The sequence below is a fragment of the Pan troglodytes genome, chromosome 12, assembly GCF_028858775.2.
Source record: "Pan troglodytes isolate AG18354 chromosome 12, NHGRI_mPanTro3-v2.0_pri, whole genome shotgun sequence".
In the NCBI taxonomy this organism is placed as follows: Eukaryota; Metazoa; Chordata; class Mammalia; order Primates; family Hominidae; genus Pan; species Pan troglodytes.
In genome coordinates, this window is record NC_072410.2 from 20,288,124 (window position 1) to 20,303,029 (window position 14,906).

Below are 14,906 nucleotides of genomic sequence, written 5' to 3' on the forward strand. Positions count from 1 at the left end.
GATTTGCATTTCTCTGATGGCCAGTGATGATGAGCATTTTTTCATGTGTTTTTTGGCTGCATAAATGTCTTCTTTTGAGAAGTGTCTGTTCATGTCCTTCGCCCACTTGTTGATGGGGTTGTTTGTTTTTTTCTTGTAAATTTGTTTGAGTTCATTGTAGATTCTGGATATTAGCCCTTTGTCAGATGAGTAGGTTGCGAAAATTTTCTCCCATTTTGTAGGTTGCCTGTTCACTCTGATGGTAGCTTCTTTTGCTGTGCAGAAGCTCTTTAGTTTAATTAGATCCCATTTGTCAATTTTGTCTTTTGTTGCCATTGCTTTTGGTGTTTTATACATGAAGTCCTTGCCCATGCCTATGTCCTGAATGGTAATGCCTAGGTTTTCTTCTAGGGTTTTTATGGTTTTAGGCAATCATTAAAAAGTCAGGAAACAACAGGTGCTGGAGAGGATGTGGAGAAATAGGAACACTTTTACACTGTTGGTGGGACTGTAAACTAGTTCAACCATTGTGGAAGTCAGTGTGGCAATTCCTCAGAGATCTAGAACTAGAAATAACATTTGACTCAGCCATCCCATTACTGGGTATATACCCAAAGGACTATAAATCATGCTGCTATAAAGACACATGCACATGTATGTTTATTGCGGCATTATTCACAATAGCAAAGACTTGGAACCAACTCAAATGTCCAACAACGATAGACTGGATTAAGAAAATGTGGCACATATACACCATGGAATACTATGCAGCCATAAAAAATGATGAGTTCATGTCCTTTGTAGGGGCATGGATGAAATTGGAAATCATCATTCTCAGTAAACTATCGCAAGAACAAAAAACCAAACACCGCATATTCTCACTCATAGGTGGGAATTGAACAATGAGATCACATGGACACAGGAAGGGGAACATCACACTCTTGGGACTGTTGTGGGGTGGGGGGAGGGGGGAGGGATAGCATTGGGAGATATACCTAATGCTAGATGACGAGTTAGTGGGTGCAGCGCACCAGCATGGCACATGTATACATATGTAACTAACCTGCACAATGTGCACAAGTACCCTAAAACTTAAAGTATAATAATAATAAAAAAAAAGAAAAATAGTTTTATACCATAGGGTAAAATGTCACACCCTACAAATGCACCCCTTATAAATACTTGTTGTTAACATCATTGCTATTAAACTCTGTTTATGGCTGTTTTGTTTCTAATATTCATTTTTAAAATAAATATTTCAATTATGAAATAGACCATAAACCCATTGTTCACAGATTAATCCTATAGTATGCATCACGTCTATCATTGCTACTGATTAAATAAAGCAAATTCATAACAAATTTTATCTCTGATAAAACATAATTACTGCATATTGAATATGAAATCAAAATCAAATTAGTTTCAGTTTGGAGGGAGGAAAATCCGAATGTGAACTCACCATGCAACCTTGGACTACATGTCCTTGTCTGTAAACACAAGGGGCTGAGTCAGGTGACTTCAAAGTCTCTTCTAGTTCTATTTGATTATAAGTTGCATATGCATATCAGCAATGTGAATTACTGATTAATCACACTTGTATTTCAATATATGGCTTGGATCCAATGCTTTTGATAGAAAGTTCTTAGGAATTCTTAGTGACTAATTCCTGGGGTGATCAACTTCTCTCACTCACAGGGAATTCATCTAAAGGTACCCCACAATAAGTACATGGCAGAGCCTGCAAGTTTGCTCCCAGTCCTTGGAAAAAATCTTCCTGCTGCTTATAGATCCATGTTTAATAGCTTCAACACAGCAAACTCAATAGCTCTCTTCTGAATTCCAGAAATCCTCCTTTCACAGTTATAGGAAGACAGACTCTTGAGAAACACCAAAACAATCTTGTGGACAATAACACTATTTTTTTTGGAGCAAAGGACTATGGGACCTGTGATGGTCCCTGCCATGTCCATGGTCAGCTGTCCACCTCGACCGAACCTCAACCAAAAAGGCCTTGCCCTCACTCTCCCCTCCAGACTCACCCTCCTCATCCACTGCATGAAACAGAGGTTTGGGTCTTAAGGCCACCCTCCTTACTCCACCCAAGTACTCTTCTTGGCTTGTGTTTCTTTGATAACCAAAGCTGAATGCCTTCCTTCCTCTGTGTAGGCTCTTCATCGGTATTATTTCTTGTGCCTCTTGCTTCTGAAGTGACCCTATCCGAGAGCATGCACTGAACGTGATGGATGGGGATCCTGGATCACTGCTGTCATCATCTAGGAAAACATCATGGCAAGAAGGGGAAAGAACAAGACTTAAGATCAGAGTTAAGACTTAATATCCACATGGCAGGAACTCAGAGTGAAGCAAAGCTCTTCCTGAGGTTTCAGCTCTACACTCAACTTTCTTATCAGCACAATTTTTCCTTCTCGAGGACACTGCCCCAAGCAGATGGGAGGACAGAAGCTGTAAGTGCAGTGTCATAAATAAATAGAAATGCATGCAAAATGGTGTATCAATCCAGTCTCCCCAGGTAAGTAAGGTAGTGTCTTTTTACAGAATCAGATCAGTTGGCCATAGACATAAACCAGGGGACACAAAGATGCTTGGTCTTGTCCAAAGCCAATGCTACACACAGGTTATGTGGTGCAGCCATCTGAAAGTGGTTGCTTTTATCTTGGTTTGCTTTTTAATCAGTGGTTACCAGAAAGCATTACATTTGAGTTCCAATCTTTGATATAGAAAAAGTCAATCCTGGAGAAAGGGGGATAGAAGGGAGCCACAGCAGAGACCAGGGCGTGACCGGATGCCCTCCTTTCAGAGGACTAAGCAGGTGACAGACTGTGACAGGCACTTGATGGGAACTTCCCTTTCCTGATAATTTACTATATGCCTGTCACTGTGCTAATCCTTTTAAATATATCATGCCATTGAATCCTCATAGCGGCCCTTTCGGGTGAGTAAAGTTATGAATCTCACAGGTAAAGTGGCTGAGGTTTCACGAAGTTAAGCAATGCTCAATATCATAAGCTGGTGAATATGGGACCAGAGTTTGAGCAGAGCCTACCCAGCTTCAAATCCACTTCTTACTATCAGGTCTCCTTGCTGTCTCCTTGGTGTATCCACGTGTAAGAGGGAAGGCTACCTCATGAGAGGGGAGCCAGCAGCTGTCTATGCAATGTCCCCTCTTGGATTCTCTTCCAGACCCCTAACCGATGCCTAGGACATTACCTTATCCCCACTTCAATGTGCACACATCTTCAAAGGAATATTTCTCACATATATCATTTAATCTCACTTCTTCAAAGTCTTAGCCTTATAAATTTATTTTCCCTTTAAAAATTCTCCTAAGAATTTAGGTATTTTCTAGAAAAAATTAGCCAGGCGTGGTGGCGGGCACCTGTAGTCCCAGCTACTTGGGAGGCTGAGGCAGGAGAATGGCGTGAACCTGGGAGGCAGAGCTTGCAGTGAGCCGAGATCACGCCACTGCACTCCAGATTGGGCAACAGAGCAAGACTCCATCTCAAAAAACTAATAAAAAAAAAGAATTTAGGTATTTTATATTTAAATCTGAAAGCCATGTTATTTCTCTCATTCTCCCTCCTAAAAAAACAAAACAAAACCTCCATATCTAGAATGAATATGCCCAAAGATTTACACTTGAAAAAATGTATTTAGAATGTGGGACACCTGAAAATCTTAAAATATCCTGTTCAATAATGTTTTTCTAAAATGTGACCAAATTATACTAAGAAGCTAACTTGGAAATTGGCCAAAGGAGACCAACTTCTTTCAATAAAGAAAACATTAATTAATACATCTATATATCTGTCCATTTTTTTTCCCTGACTCTTCCTTTAACATGTGCTCTACAACAAGGCCTGGGACCAGTCCCTCTGGATCCTTGGTGCTTGAAGCACTAGCTAAGGAAACAATGGCCTGGAGGCTTCTGCCCCCAAACCCTGTTCTTTCACTCCAACCTTTCCTGTTGAGTGCTCCATCAGTGGACAGACCCTGGTCACTGTTTTGGTTTCCTGATCACCCTCTGGGTTATTTTACAGTGGACTCCAAGCTCTAGGAAGAGGCATGGGCATGTGACTTGCAAAGTTTCACTCGGCTTAGAGCTGCCCAAAATTGAAGGAATAAGTTGGCTGGAAAGCAGAAGGCAGAAAAAGGAAGAGTGAGGACTGTGTTTTGTCCTTTTCGCATAACTCTCCTCCACATGGGCACCCAGGTAGTGCAGTTCCAGGCAGAGCAGTGGATACTTTGGCAACAAAATCTGAGTATCTGTTCTTTTACCTCCCACCTGACCAAAAGCCTTAACTTCTGGACATGGGCACCCTGGCATGAAAGGAGAAATAAGGAAGGTGCTTCTGCTCAGCGCAGGGTGGGCCCCAACACACAGAGGATGAACTACCTGATGCAGCATACACTGTTCAGACACCCAGACTCGGAGTGCAACACTCCCCACCTCCACATTTTTTAAACTTGTGGTAAAATATACGTAACATAAAATTGACCATTTTAACCATTTTTTTATCTAACTATAAATAAGTGTACAGTTCATTGCATGAAGTGCATTCACATTGTCGTGTTACCATTGCCACCATTCATCTCCAGAGCTTTTTCATCTGCCTTGATGCACATGGATTCTAAGCAGCCTCAGGTCATATAAGAGGTTTCCAGTCAAGACCTCTCTACTTATAACACCAAGTGAGCCCTAAAGGCAAAAGAGCCCTGGAAAAGCACGTGAAGTCCCCCAAACCAGCATGGAGCTCCAAGACATCCAGAACAAGAAAAGTCCTGACCCTGGAGGGCAAGGGGAGAGCTAGGATGGGAAGCATTCTCCAAGTTTCAGGTGGGTTAGCCAGGGACTGCTTGCCTGCAGAACATGACTCTCCACTGTCTCCCCTAGATCCCCTCCAGCCATTCTCCTGGTGCAGAAAGACTTTGGGTTTGGAGAGAAGGATTCCAATGATCAACTGTGCTTGGTTACACATTGAGGACTATCTCAGCCTTATCCTGATCACTATTATAATCCTTTTTAAATGTATCATGGTTTATTATTTTTCATAAATCATAACCACAGAAATGACAAATTATTCACAGTAGAGTTAATTCCAAGCAAGCCAGAAATGAGTCTTCATAAATAGGCATAAGTTTCCATGACAAATAAGAGCAAGTATATAAAATCCTGCAGACATATGACCCATAACATATTGCAGAGCACTGATTTCCTGTCTTTAAAACTTATTAAAGAAAACTGCTAACATAAGTGCTATTTCATTACTTTTCCCTCAGATTTCTAGTTTAACCACTGTCTTTGTTCACCTGGATGAAACTTAGAACCAGTAGAGTATATTTGAAAGAAAAGAAATCATTGGGACTAACAGTTCATTCCAAGTCTGAAGTAATTCATGTAGAACTGACATAGTGAAGCGTTGTCTTTCTTTCCAAGAACATCTGTATTTACCCATGTCAAGGCTTCTTTAAGTCCCTAAGTAGTAATAGTAATAATGACTAATATTTCTTGCACATCTACTTGGTTCCAGACTCTGCTCTAGCAGCTTTATGTACCTGTTCATATGTGTATCCTGCATGTATGAGACTGGCTTCACATCAGGACAATACAATTGCATATGGAGGGAACCAATATCATCATCCTCTTTATAGACCGGAAATGACAGTGTGGAGAAGTAGAATTTTATTTTTCCTTCATATATATCCTGTCTATTTTTTCCTGGCATTTTATTGCTTTGACTGAAAGTGTGACTGAGTATCCTTTAGTGAGGACATCCATTAAAAGGCTAGGATCCTGTGACCTATTTATTAGTCTAGTGAATAATGTATGTATGTTTCCAAATGTTAAACAACTCTCAAATTCTGGAATAAACCCCACTTTGCAAGGTGTATTGTACTTTTAGTGTTTTGCTGTATTTTGTTTATAATCCTTATTTAAGATTTGTTCAAATGAATCTGCTCCGTGGTCATCTCCTGCTACCATAGGCATGCAGTATTGATGCTCATCTCTTAAGAAATAACTGTCGTCCAGGCATGGTGGCTCACACCTATAATCCTAGCATGTTAGGAGGCGAGGCAGGAGGATCCCTTGTGCCAGGGAGTTAGAGATCAGCCTGGGCAACATAGGGAGACCCTGTCCCTTTTTAAGTTTTTTTTTCTAAAAAAATTTAAATTAAAAAAAAAAAGAAAGAACTGTGACACTTTCTTGTTTTCTCACTCAAATAACAAAAATAGTGCCAGGTTATTTGTACCAGGAAGATCGTTTAAAAAAATTAAACTATCGGCCAGACTCGGTGGCTCACTCCTGTAATCCCAGCACTTTGGGAGGCTGAGGCAGGGGGATCACCTGAGGTCAGGAGTTCAAGACTAGCCTGGCCAACATGGTGAAACCCCATCTCCACTGAAAATACAAAAATTGGCCGGGTGTGGTGGCACATGCCTGTAATTCCAGCTACTCGGGAGGCTGAGCCAGGAGAATCGCTTGAACTCAAGAGGCAGAGGTTACAGTGAGCCGAGATCGCTCCACTGCATTCCAGCCGGGGTGACAGAGAGAGACTCATCTCAAAAAAATAAAAAAATCATTGGCAACATATAGGAGAGAAAATGGATGATATCCTTGTTATATAGGGCTCTTCAAATTCATCTCAAGAAAATCAACAACCAAATAGAAAAAAACAAAACAAAAAACGAGCAAAGGCAGGAACAGAAAACTTCACCCCAAGAAATATCATTGTTTCCAAAATGTGAAAGATGTTCAACTTCACTAAAAATCAAAGAGATTCATATGAAAATTAAATCTGGCATATAAATTTTATGCTACGATATCACAGATTACTCAAAAGTTTGACAACATCCCAGTGGTATTAGGAAAAGATCATTCTTACAGACAGTTGTTGTGAGGGCAAATTAGTGATATAATCTTTTGTGATGGTGTTTTGATAATATATGTAAAAATTTAAATCTATATGAATTTGACCTCAAAATTTTACTTCTAGGAAAATATACTAAGGGAATAATTGCTTATTTGTGAAAATACCAATCACAAGTGGTCCAGAGTCCTTAATATGTGTCATTGTTTATATTTATTAAAAGTTGATAATACCTTAAGTATTTATTAATTAGGAATTAGCTTAATAAGCTTTGGTACATGCATATAATTACTATTAACTCATTAAAAATGAGTATTAGATCCACATCTATTGACATGGAAACCTAGGTACAACATTTGTTCAGTGAACTAGGCAATTTATAAAGATTGCAAAACAATGACTATACTTTGCTTTTATGTGTAACATGATGCAATGTTTTTGTGATTTTTTTGTGGAGGGAGGTGTCAGTATGGGTAGTGTGGTATCAGGCAGGTATAGGAAGAATTCTAGAAGGGTGCTCACCAAAATATTCTATGGTGATCATACCTTGGCATTAGGGTTGCAAATGCTTTTAACTTTCTTTTTTATGCTTTTCTCTACTGAATGATTTTGATTTTGTATCAAGTATGTTTTTAAATCAGAAAAAAAGTTTCATTTTGAGGTAATTACATATACTCCTTAAAGATTAAATACTAAAATCCTTTATGTTTAGTTTACGTGAATTTCCAACATGATTTTAACACTTAAAAATTAGGAAAATAAAAATAGATAACACGGCATATTACATATATTATGTCACCTTTTGCTAATAGCAAATCATTTTATACACATATAAAAATAGTAACTGCTTTTATTAGAATAATAAAGTTTCAATAATTCTAAGAATTCCACTAATAATTAAATATTAAATGGAAAACATTTAATCAGTAAATCTGGTGAAATCATTTTAGTGAAATTAAACCAGCTTTGGAGAACTCTGCTCATATTTAAATAGTGGGTGAATATTAGAACTTCAATGAAACACTCCTCACATTTCTTCAAGATGAGATCAAATTATGACCCTTGGTCTCTATCTGGCCTACTTCCTCTTTGTGTATGGCCTGTCAGCTACAAATGGTTAGTATATTTTTAAGGGACTGAAAAATATTAAAAGAAGATAATATTTCATGAAAAGTAAAACTTATATGAAATTCAAATTTCAGTGTTCATAAACAAAGTTCCGAGTTTCAACTATAAAAGAAGTTGTTTTCTTCTTTTTCTTATCATGTAAGTAACCTACATAATGTTCTTAATGTTGCCTCTTGGCCCACACCCCCAGATATTTACCACCTGACTCTGCAGAAAAGCAGCAGAGCAGCCAGGTGGGCAGCTTACCTAAGAACCCAGCAGCCCTTGTGTCTCTTCTGGCAGACTGAGGATTCCTGTAGGGGAAGGAGAGGTAGCGGATATTCTTGGTGCCAGCCTGTGGGTAGCAAGTAGAAAGAAAAAGCAGAATAAGCTGTCTCAATTAAGAGCTTCACATGGCAAATAAAGGGCCAGACACTGTGGCTCACGCCTGTAATCCCAGCACTTTGGGAGGCAGAAGAGGGCGGATCACCTGAGGTCAGGGGTTCAAGACCAGACTGGCCAACATGGTGAAACCCCGTCTCTACTAAAAATACAAAAATTAGCAGGGCGTGGAGACAGGCGCCTGTAATCCCAGCTACTCAGGAGGCTGAGGCAGGAGAATCGCATGAACCTGGGAGACAGAGGTTTCAGTGAGCTGAGATCGCACCACTCACTGCACTCCAGTCTGGGTGACAGAGCGAGACTCTGTCTCAAAACTAATATAATAAAATAAGGGGAAGAACACAGACCTGTTCTGTGGCATCTTGTTTGGATTACTGGCTTTTAGTTTTTTTGTTTTGAGAAAGCAGAACACGCCAGTCTCCAACATGTATTTCCTTCCCCTCTCATGATAAAATAGACCATTAGCAACCTTTCAAAGTTACTCTCGTATCCCCACTGAGGTTAGGTTTGAGATTAGGGTCTGCTTCTCACCCAGCCTCCATTCAAATTGCCAGTAAGACTGGTTTGTTATGGCCTCCAATGGGAAGAGTGCAGGAACACAGTGGCTGATGTGAAGGTGAGCCCAGGAGTCTTGGTAATAACCAATCCCTTCCTATACCTTCTTGGGAGAGAAGTAAGCATCCTGGGGTCAGAGGGTCTGGTCCAGACCCAGACCCCATGGTGACCAGGTACTGACCACGAGGACTGAAGGGCATGGTCAGTACCTGGTCACCATAAGGTCTGGGTCTGGACTCATAGCACATCAAGTGTGTGGCAGTCCCTGACCCACTGTGGAGGGAAGCACCCTATAGGCAGATGCCTTGGGGCCCTGAACCCAGAGAAAAAGGTTGCTCTGGTGTCCTGCACTCTTGCTTTAGTATCTCTCAGGTAACAAGGTGGGGTTTTGTTTGTTTAAGCATCGATGGTCATGCATGTGAGATCCTGTACAGGAACAGGCTCAGCAGATGACAAACACTTGCAGACTGAAGGAATGTCCCAGTCCCCAGCCCCAATGTACCGGCTTTCCCCAGGGCAGGCTGTGGCCTTTCCTCATGCTCTCCCTTAAGGTGTTCTGGCGGCGGATCAGAATCTCTTTAGCCTGCTTTTCACTTGTTTGGGGTTTGAGGTTGTATTTGTTGTACGACAGGGTCTGCAGAGAAAATGGAATGTCAAATACCTAAGGACTCCTCCATACAACTTTCAGCCAAGGAAGCCATGGAAACATCAGGAACCTAAGACCAGGAGAACAGGTGAGCGCCTTGGAGGTCAGCTAAGCATTTGCCTTGATTACGAATGAACAAGCCTCAGCCCCAAGAAGAAAAGTCTATGACCCCAGGTCACTGCTTTCAGGGCGGAGCTGTGGCTAGAGCCTCTGCCTTCTGCTCTAACCCTTACAGAGGTCTTTCTCTTAGTTACCCACAGACTTGGCCTGCCCATTACATACACTTTCCTTTCCAGGTCATGTTTTTGATGCCAGGCCAGTGAATTTAATAAGAAAGGAAAATATCTAAACTACTTTGGGAATTTCCATAAGGCTGTTGTTTTTTAATTTTGCCAATTAAGGATACCTACACACGCAAGCACACACACACACACACACAATTCCTATCACCATTATCATCAATTCAGGAAGAAAGTCTCTTAACCAAAGTCACAGGAAGAACATAATTTGAGATTTAAAAAAAACAGTCCTTCAAACTGAATCAATTTAGCTTTATGAGAATGTCTTCCTTGTCCTTTACCCCAGACCAGTGGAAACTTGTCATGGACCCTAGGCCAACATTAGTCAGTCCTCAGACAGATGTTTGCAAAATGCTTAACTGAAATTTCTTCTCCTTCTTGGTGCTCACTAAAGGTCCACCAGCAAATGCTCATTTTGCCAGGGGTCAGTAGGTGACACACTGTATGCACTGATAAACCACAAAGTCCTGGAGGATGATAGGATTGGGACAGCAGGGGCTCTCCCTCCCAAGTGACAGATGCTGTGATAGGGATAGTCAGTTTCAGTTCAATAGAGAAAATGTTCTATGTGCCAGGTGCTGTAGAAGGCACGGATTACATAAGTGAGTAAATTAGAATTACAGTCTTCAAAAGGCTTACAGTTTCCTGGAGAAGTCAAATCAATAGGGATAAGATGCTATGCGTGCAGCTAAGTGATAAGATTCTGGGATCATCGGGGGTCATAGAGTACAGGCAAAAGGCACTTCATCCAGTCTTGGATGGGAAAGGTGCAGTGTACTGAGGTAAGTCTTGAAAGATGAGTGAGTGTTATCCTGGGAATAAATTCCAGGAAGAGAAAACACATGAGCTAAGACATCAGCTGGTAACCACCTTGGAGGTGAGAGAACAGTCAGAGGATGTGCTGGAAAAGAGCCAGGAATGAGTCTGTTACCATAAAAGAATGGGGTGCTTCATTCAAAGTGTGTGAGAGGTGAGACTGGAGGGGCATGGAGGGGCTGCGGCCAGGCCACAGGCAGCCTGCCAAGGAGTAGAGGCTCCATTTTCCAGGTCATGTGCTTTTTAGGAGGGTGCACACTCTCCAAAAAGTGCCACAAGATGCCCCACAGGGTGAGAAAGAAAATAGTGATACTTCTATTTCTATTGATTTTTATCCAAACAAATACAAAACAGATTAAGCTCTATTAGCACTTAATGTATGAATTTATAACGGGCCCTCACTCAGTCCATACAGGAGACGGTCAAATCAACAAGGGATTGACAATGGCATCCTCATCGGTTTCACCGGCTTGCAGTTCATTGTTGTGTTTCAGTATATGTGCATCCAGTTAAGTAGATTTGTGGTTTCCATTAGCTATTAACTAAAGTAACCCTCACAAAATAGATAATTGTACAAAAATAGGGTCGTAAAGAAGGCGTAAACTGGACTGCCAAGGTGGCTCACACTGGTAATCCTAGCACTTCAGGAGGCCAAGACAAGTGGATCACTGAGCCCAGGAGTTTGAGACCAACCTGAGTAATATGACTAAACCCTATCTCTACAAAAAATACAAAAAAAAAAAAAAAATGCTGGGTGTGGTGGTGTGAACCTGCGGTCCTAGCTACTCAGGAAGCTGAGGTGGGAGAGTCGCTTGAGTCTAGGAGGTCAAAGCCCCAGTGAGCCATGATCATGCCACCGCACTGTAGCCTGGGTGACAGAGTGAGAGTGACAACTGTCTCCAAGGGAAAAGAAAAGAAGGCATAAACTGAAGGCCAAGGGAACAGTGAGGGAAGGGTAAATCCAACTTTCTCCTTCTCCCAATGGAAGCTCTTTATCATCCACTTTTGGCAAATTAACATATCTGACAAGAATTTGCCCCAAAAAGTTGAATTTTGAAGACATTTTGAAATATGAATTCTTGTCTATCATTAGTAATGATACACCTCAACCTATGTGCATTTTATACATTGAAATATTAAAAAATGGTAACATGACACTGTCGTGAAAAATAACACAAGAATTAGGAATATAGAGACAAACTTTTACAATTGTTTATCAGTTTTAAAATCATGCAAAACTGAATTCAGTGTGTGTGTGTGTGTGTGCATGTTTGTATACATACAATGTATTGCTAGTAGGATTTCCTACACCTAGACTTGGGAGGAGGCTGCACTTTATAAGGAACACTTGGACATTTGGCTTCCATTTCACCTCCCATAACCTCCCGTGACCCACATGCTTCTCTATTTTGCGTATCTGCATGGAGCATAGAAGGCTCTATGCATATAATGTCCATGCAAGTGTCTTCGCTCCTCTCCCTCCATTTCTGTGTTATAGTGGAGCTTGCATTTCCCACTGGACCTTGAGCCTTAAAGGAGAATGAACTTTGTCTTTTTCAGTGCAGTGTTCCTGATGCCCGGCGCATTCTAGATGTGTATTAACTATTTGCTAAAGGAAACTGAAATTGCTCTTTTCCTTTGAAAGTATGTAGAAATTCTGAGAGTGATCTGATTATCCAGGCTACTAGGGAATCACCCATCAATCTGTGACCCATCCTGGAGGTCTGGGCTGAAGCCAGTTTCTTCTCTTGTAAGATTAGTAACAGTGTTTCTCAATCTCCATCCCCACTGTGTTTCACAGAGCTTCTTCTGTGGTTGTCCTACCGGGAACCTCCAGAGGTGAGTCCCTTAAGTTTTCCACCCATGAAGATTCTGTCCTGGGTGTACTGAGTCGAAGGACTTCAAACAGAATTGGCTGGAGTACTCCTAGGAGCAACAGACCCAGCAGGGCCAGCTCAGTTTCGGATCAACTGTGCATTAGGGTCGCCCAGAGTCAAACTCTGCATTCATCCTGGTCCTGCTCTGAGGTAAATCCCGATGCCCAAGATGGCCTCTTTCAAGATGTGAACAATGAGAAACGCCCTGGCTACCAGGCCTGCATCTATCACCCAGGCTAGAGAGTGCAGGATGGCTAATGTACACCCTTTGTGACATTCCTCAAAAATGTAGATTGTCTGCTAGAAACAGAGTAAATGTATAATTGTCCTGAGTTGCATTTTCAGGTAGACTTTTCCTTCAAGAGATCAAGAGGACCATGGTGGAAGAGAGAATTCTTATGACCTTTGTAAAGCTGAGTAAGGAAAGGAAGACGGGAAGGGGTAGGACTGGTGAGTTTGACTTACGGAGTAAGCAAAGCAGAGTCAAAAAGCCACCTCATAGGCTTGTAACTGCCCTCTGTTTATCAATTGTGTTCTCCCCATTTGGCTCCCAAGGTCATCAGCAATAAACTTATTAAATGGAAAGAGGCCTTTGTGCTTTAATTCGAGGGCAATGAGGAAGGGAGGTGCTGTATGGCTTAGAAAGTAGAACACTGGAAAGCAGAATGAGTAGGATACTTATTAAAAAAGACCAAAGGATGCTATCTTGGAAACTGCATCCAAGGAAGAAAAGAAAGGATGAGCAGTTGACCTTATTTGAGACTGGATTAGAGTCCTAGGATCTCCATCTCCGTTTCTAGACCTTTCCCTAAACTTGGCCTTCATCCACATAGGGAAAAGGCTGAGTACCAGGTACCCTATGGGTTCTGGCTCTCACTAAGCTAGCCACATTTTTCAAACCAGGAAGTTGTTATCTATTATTTATCTAAGGCAGGATGTGATAGTCTTACTGAAACAGTTTCACTTGGAATGATTTGAAAGCCATGGAATTTACTCTAAGCACACTACCATTAGTGCTGACCTGTATTCCTCCAGCTGGTGCAGAGCCTTTCACTGACACATTCCTCTTAATCATTGACCTTTGAGTTGAAACAGGAGACCAGAAAACAATCACTTTCATTGGATTATATAAGTCCAGAGTCATGAAAAGAGCACTGGGTGGGTGGGTAGAAAACCTGTGTTCTTAACCTGGATTTGTTTTGTAACCTTGAACAAGTCAGATAACCAACTCCACTGACCTCAGCATCTTCTCTTTGAAAACGGGGAGCTTTGCCTAGGTGATTTTGTTTTAGTTTCATTAAGACTATGATCAACGACACAGTCACAAAACCAAAGGCCCTCAAAATGAATTCATTTCCAATCACACCCAAGTATTAGGATTAAAATGGATGATCAAATCCTCAAACTTGAAAAAACTTCTCATTATATGACTTCGTTAGATGACTAATTAGATGGAATATTATTTAACTCAGTCAAAGTTTCAGAAAGATTCATCCAGTGTCCTCAGAAATCTTCTTAGTATGCACTTTGGACCAGGTCCCAAGGACTAGTAGAGATTTCATACCTAGTTCCAAAATTGAGAAATAAGATGTCTCCTTTTATTCAGGCATTTATTCATTATAAATTATAGTTTCAATATTGTAACCTAAACTATCTCAACTTTCTCATCTTTACTATAGTCAATACAGTTGGGACAACTGCACTGTGATCAGCATCCTGGTGCCATCTTTGTTCTGTGGTGTGGTGGATGTGCTTCTCTGCAGAGACCTGCTTGTTCTGGAAAGCACCAGGCTGCAGGGCTAGGGCAGCCTGCCCCCTAGAGACGGTAACTAGATTTGCATTTCTTTTTATGTCACAGGTGCCAATTTTGCAGCAGAAACATGACAATTAACTTTCTATTCTCCAAACTAAGCAGAGAGAAAATATTCAGCAAGTGACCACCTTGCAGAGGGTGACGTGAACATCAGGAGACTTGAACATCAACAGACTCCCCCTTCAGAGACTGTTTTCAAGGACAGACAATGGGGACAACACAGGTGGCTCATACACACCCTTTGCCGAACTTGGTACATGTTGGATGTCAGAATGTCCCTTATGGACTCCACATCTTCAGGGGAAAGTCTTTTGATTCCTTGTATCCTCTGGGCCCTGGAATCATTATTGGAGAAGAGACAAACATTATTCTTTCATTTGGCAAGAGGTGCCACAAAACTATCAGTGGGCCTTCCTCTGTACTGAGGGGAATCCTAAGTTCCAGAATCCTACATATAATTTTTCCTATTGTTCTAGTAAGTTGATTTGATGTCAGAACATATGTCCTGACTTCAGGTTTTGAAAA

The 14,906-nt window shown here is 41.1% G+C and overlaps 1 protein-coding gene across 1 annotated transcript in view; it reads right to left on the reverse strand.

Annotated features, from left to right (window-relative positions):
* Positions 1-616: 616 nt before the first annotated feature.
* SLC9A4 (solute carrier family 9 member A4) overlaps positions 617-14,906 on the reverse strand; it is a 60,867-nt gene continuing 46,577 nt past the window's right edge. The window contains exons 9-12 of the mRNA XM_001163482.6: positions 14,620-14,716; positions 9,433-9,564; positions 8,241-8,328; positions 617-2,252 (exon numbers count right to left, since the gene is read on the reverse strand). Coding sequence (XP_001163482.4) covers positions 1,894-2,252; positions 8,241-8,328; positions 9,433-9,564; positions 14,620-14,716 — 676 coding nt within the window. The 3' untranslated portion in view covers positions 617-1,893. The remainder of the gene's footprint in view (positions 2,253-8,240; positions 8,329-9,432; positions 9,565-14,619; positions 14,717-14,906) is intronic.